The 4,737-nt window shown below is 45.4% G+C and overlaps 1 protein-coding gene across 1 annotated transcript; it reads right to left on the minus strand.

Moving 5' to 3' along the window:
• Positions 1-1,377: 1,377 nt before the first annotated feature.
• Positions 1,378-4,146, minus strand: LOC103274264 (toll-like receptor 11). The gene has a single exon (XM_008071723.1). It carries the CDS (start codon positions 4,144-4,146, stop codon positions 1,378-1,380), a length of 2,769 nt encoding a protein of 922 aa, XP_008069914.1.
• Positions 4,147-4,737: the final 591 nt, after the last annotated feature.

Genomic DNA, 4,737 nt, shown 5'->3' on the forward strand with positions numbered 1-4,737 from the left:
GGCACTGGTGAACTTTTGAACTCATGATTTTGCTTGCTGTGAAGAAATAAACAACCTAGATGCCAATATAAAGACACCACTGTTGGCCCATTTGTCTAACAAATGGTCTCTGAAATAGACACAGTTGTCTTTTGGTGACTTTTTACCCTTAATGTTGTTTTTCCTAATTTCAGCACTCATACTTTCTCCCAAGTTCACATTGTATCAAAATAAAGTAGAGAATTAATGTACCCTAAGGTGATCACTTTTTAAAGAGAGTTTACTTTATTTTTATTATAAAAATCACGTGCTTATTTTAGAAAAAATAAACAACACAGGAAAGCATAAGAAGTTTACATCATTCACAATCCCAGTTCTAGGGGACATTTCAAGTCTTTCTTTTATTTCTCTATATTTCATGCATTAGATACAGATGCAATTATTTTCAAAACTAGAATTATCGTACATGTAATTTGTCAATATTTTGTTTAATATATCATGAATCTTTTCCTATGGTACTAGACATTTTTTGAAGCTCGATTCTTAATGGCAACATGATATTCCATTTTTGTCCTTGTACTTTATCCTTCTTTATAGGGACATTGACAATTTTATGCAAAGTTTCTGGGAATTTGTGGAAAAAATTCTCAAAAATAAATCATGCGTGTGTATTTTTAAGAGTTTTGCCCAATTTTTGCCCTTTTGAACTTTAAAGCAAGGTAAGTTGTCACTGGTTAGAGGGAACTAGAAGACTGTGAAACAGAAAGCATGGAGTACAGAATTGTGACTCAGAGGATGGGCATCAGATACAAACTTTATGATCCATGCGCTATGCTGGAGTGGTAAATTGCTTAACTTTTGGGTGCGTGGAGTCCCCATGTGTAATATAGAGTTACAACTATTGTTCTCACCCATGTATTACCTTATTTTTGTGAGAGCTGCATGAGCTAGAGAAACTCTGGATTTGCAATTTAACTTCAAGCTATAGCAAATAGCTCATTGATTCATGCCCCATTTCTCTGGAATAAAGTAGTTTTTTTTTTTTTTTTTCCAAACAAGTGAATACATTGCTTTCAACAGAGGCAGAATGAATTCATTTTGAAAACATGCAGTTGGGGTTCTACAAACCATTTTTGCATATTTTTTTAAGGGAATGCCTGTGTAAGAGAGGACTAGCAGGTGTCAGGACTATCTTTTGAAACAATAATTTGTTTCCAAGCACTTCCAAATATATTTTCCCATTAGGATTTTGTGTCTTCATCTGTCATTTTTAGTGTGGAAAGTGGGCTTGAAGTAAGCATTGCCTGCAGACCCTCTTTGCTGGTCTGCCTTCTTGTGATGTGATGTCATCCAGGCCCCTGTTGGGAGCTATTTCTACTTGGATGATTCTGTCAGCTCCTAATCCTCTCTTTTTTGTCCTGCTTTCTTTAGTCTTCTCCTAAGTCTCACACAGAAGGCATCCCACTCGACCCATCCTTGGGGCAAATAGAAATAGTCTTCCTTCTGGAGCCACCGGGTAAGGCGGTTGTAGCCGCGCAGTTGCCGCGGATCAATGGGCTCCAGAAACAGCAGCAGGAGGCAGGTGATCCCAGGCTTGGCCACTAAGTGGTAGGTGGCAAGCCTTAACTCCAGATTGCACCAGGGACTGCCCAGGGCCTGGCAGCTGAGAACACAGAGGGTGGCTCTGCTGCTCTCCATGCTAGCTGTCATCGCCTCCATCCTATCCTGCCCAACCCCAAAGTCTCTCTCAGGCAGGCAGAGCCTCAGGCCCTCACCAGCTGGAGGAGGTTTCTCCAGGGTGGGAACCAGTTTTTCCAGCACCCAGGCTTGGTCCTGCACACAGTAGGATACAAAGACATCATAGAGGAATTGGCTTCTGGGGCCCCGCCCACACAATTTCCACCACCAGGCGTGAAAAAATGTCCGGAGGTGGTGAAGCCAGGGCCATTTGGGGCAGCCAAGTAGTGCAAGGATGGTCAGCAGGAGCACCAGAATGAAGCTGGTGAGAAAGCCCTGAAATTCAGGATGGTATTGGCAGTGACCAGAAAGGAAGGAGAGCAGTGGAGTCTTGGAGTAATCAGAAGCATTGGCCATACAGATGGATTTCTCCAGCCCATACACAAAGGTGTTTGGGGCCCCTATAGCCCAAGGTCCCACCCAAGAGCTTTCACATTGGCAGGAGAAGTTGACATCTGAGAAATAAACATATTGAGGCAGTTGAGGGATTAACTCCTGGAGGCTGCTATCCAATTCCACGGCCCATTCAGAGTTGAGTAGCAGTAGCTGGAGGAGGCCCAAGCTCCTAAAGCTGGAGATAGAGAGACTCCTGAGGCCCAGGTTGCTCAAAACCAGCACCTGTAACTGAGGCAGCTCCTTCAGTAGCACCTCCAGCTTCACTGGCCTTGACTCACCAAGGAAGTCCATGTCTCCCAGCTCCAGCACTCGCAGCCTGGGCATCCCATATAGATGCAGTTCTTCTGTACCTTCATGATTGGACCAGAAGTGCAAGTACTCCAGGAGAGGAAACTGTGGGATGAATTGCTGCGATTGATGGCTTAAGAAAATGTAGGGGCTGTAGCCTCGCAGGGTTAGGTGACGCAGGGAAGGAAAATGGACTGTGATGTTTTTTGGATCCAGCAACATAAAGGTAGTTTGTAAGGTAAGGTACTCTAAGAACAAGAAGGGCTCTTCATTGGAGATACTAAACTGGGTGAGATATCCTGTCCATATCTCTAAGCTGAGCAGTGCTGGAGGCCAGGGAGGGTAGATCTCTAGGCTCTCAGGAGAGCCCAGTTGCAGATGGCTCAGCTTCTGGGGACCCTGAAGCTGCCTGCCTGAGATACGCTCTAAATTGGTGCCCAGGAGATTCAGTGAGGTGAGAGAAGGAAGAGAGGAGAGCCAGCCTGGATTCAGCATCTTAATTCGGTTCCAACTCAGGTCTAAGGTCTGTAGATGCTTCAGTCCCTCCAGACTCCCACTGGATAAGTTGGAGATGTTGTTGCCACTCAGCCAAAGCTCTCGGAGTTGAGGAAGAGAGGAGAAGGCCCCATAGGGCAGAATACAGAGCTCATTGTGAGACAGGTCTAGCACTCTGAGGTTTGAGCTGACCAGCCCTTCCGGGAGCACCAAGGTTGGACCCAACTTATTCGTGGATAGGTTGAGCTTCTGAAGCTGGGGAAGGGTACTCGGGAACCTGGTGGGAAGAAACTGTAGGCCATTGGCATGAAGGCTGAGCAGTTCCAGAGAGCGGCAGCTTGAGAGATCTCCATGCTCTACGTTCTGAATTTGGTTTCTCCCAAGGTCAAGGGCACGAAGCTCAAAGTGGCCTGTCACATTACAAGGCAGTTTTTCTATACCTGTACCCACAAGGGAGAGGGAGTCCAGATGGAGCAGTCCTGAGTCTAAAAGGCTTAGTGAATTTAGTGGGGTGTCATCCAGTCTCAGGGAATGAAGCTGGAGGCCGTCCAAGGCTCTGACACTCACCTGATTCAGCTGCAGGTTGGCAGACAGATCCATCAGCTCCAGAAAGGATGACCATGGTTTGGGACTTGCTGTAGGAGGGGAATCAGGGACAAGGTTTGGGAAAAGCTCTTGCAGTTCCTGCAGTGTTGTCAGACAGCCGTGCCTCAGGATCAGATGACTAAGGCTTTTGGGCAACTTGATGTTCTGGCTATTATTCAGGCAGTAGCCTTGAAAGGAAAGGCTATTGAGAAATCTGAAGGGCTCCAGAGCATCTGGAGGGAGGAACAGACTCTGGCAACAGGGAGCATGATGCTCAAAGAAAAGGTGCTGTAGCTGATCCAATCCTTGAAATGTCCCAGATGTAATACTGATGGTAGCCAGCTGCAGCCTCAGAAGCTTGAGGGAGGGGAAGTGACCAAAGGCATCATCTGGCAGGATAGGCACTGTGCCTTGTAGACATAATGCCTCTATATTCCGGGGCACTGCTGTCAGGGTCCGAGCAAGGTCTTTAACATTGAAACATGATGCAAAAATGTGCAGTCCAGGGGCCAAGGAACAAAATGGGATGTAGTAGGAGAGGTTAGGCAATAGGGAGCTATCTGCTATGGTGCAATCAGGGGCAGTCCATGCCCAGATCATCTTGCTGAGGTTCATCAAGGCCAGCAGTAAAAGAGGGAGGAGAGTGGAGAACAGAGGTCTTCTCATCCTTGGCATTGTTTCTAGAAAAAAGGGAAATAACAGGGGTGTCATCTTACAATAGCAGACAATGCCAGCCCAGGGCTTTCCAAAACACATAACAGCCTTAGGAGTTCTGAGACATATTGGAGAAACAGCTCTGTGATTATGTCATGAAGGACACATTTGGCCGAGTAGAACACTCAAGTTGTGTATGCTGAGTTGTGCCACCCTACAGGTAAAGTCAATGGAGACAGAAGGAAAGATAGAGAAGCAAGAAGAGGCGGCCACTTGCAACTTTGGTTAAATCTTAGCAGAACTGGTTACACTTCGCTATTTTCTTGCCGGGGATGATTAATTAGTTCAGGTAACTAAATTCTTTGGAAGAGAGACCTCAGTTATGAATGGGCTACTTCCGAGACTTGGAAGCAAATATATTTGAGTCATTACAGAGTGCATTAGATGAGATAAAAATGGTGATGGCAGAAACATAAAAATATCTAAACATATACTCTTATTTGATCTGTAACCATGGGACATACATGAGCCCCATTTATTGACTTTTACTCATGAAATAGTTGAATGTCAATGAAGCTAAGTTACTTGCCTGAGGTTAAAGAA

The sequence above is a fragment of the Carlito syrichta genome, unplaced genomic scaffold (assembly GCF_000164805.1).
Source record: "Carlito syrichta isolate Samal-C Ts95f unplaced genomic scaffold, Tarsius_syrichta-2.0.1 Scaffold314683, whole genome shotgun sequence".
In the NCBI taxonomy this organism is placed as follows: domain Eukaryota; kingdom Metazoa; phylum Chordata; class Mammalia; order Primates; family Tarsiidae; genus Carlito; species Carlito syrichta.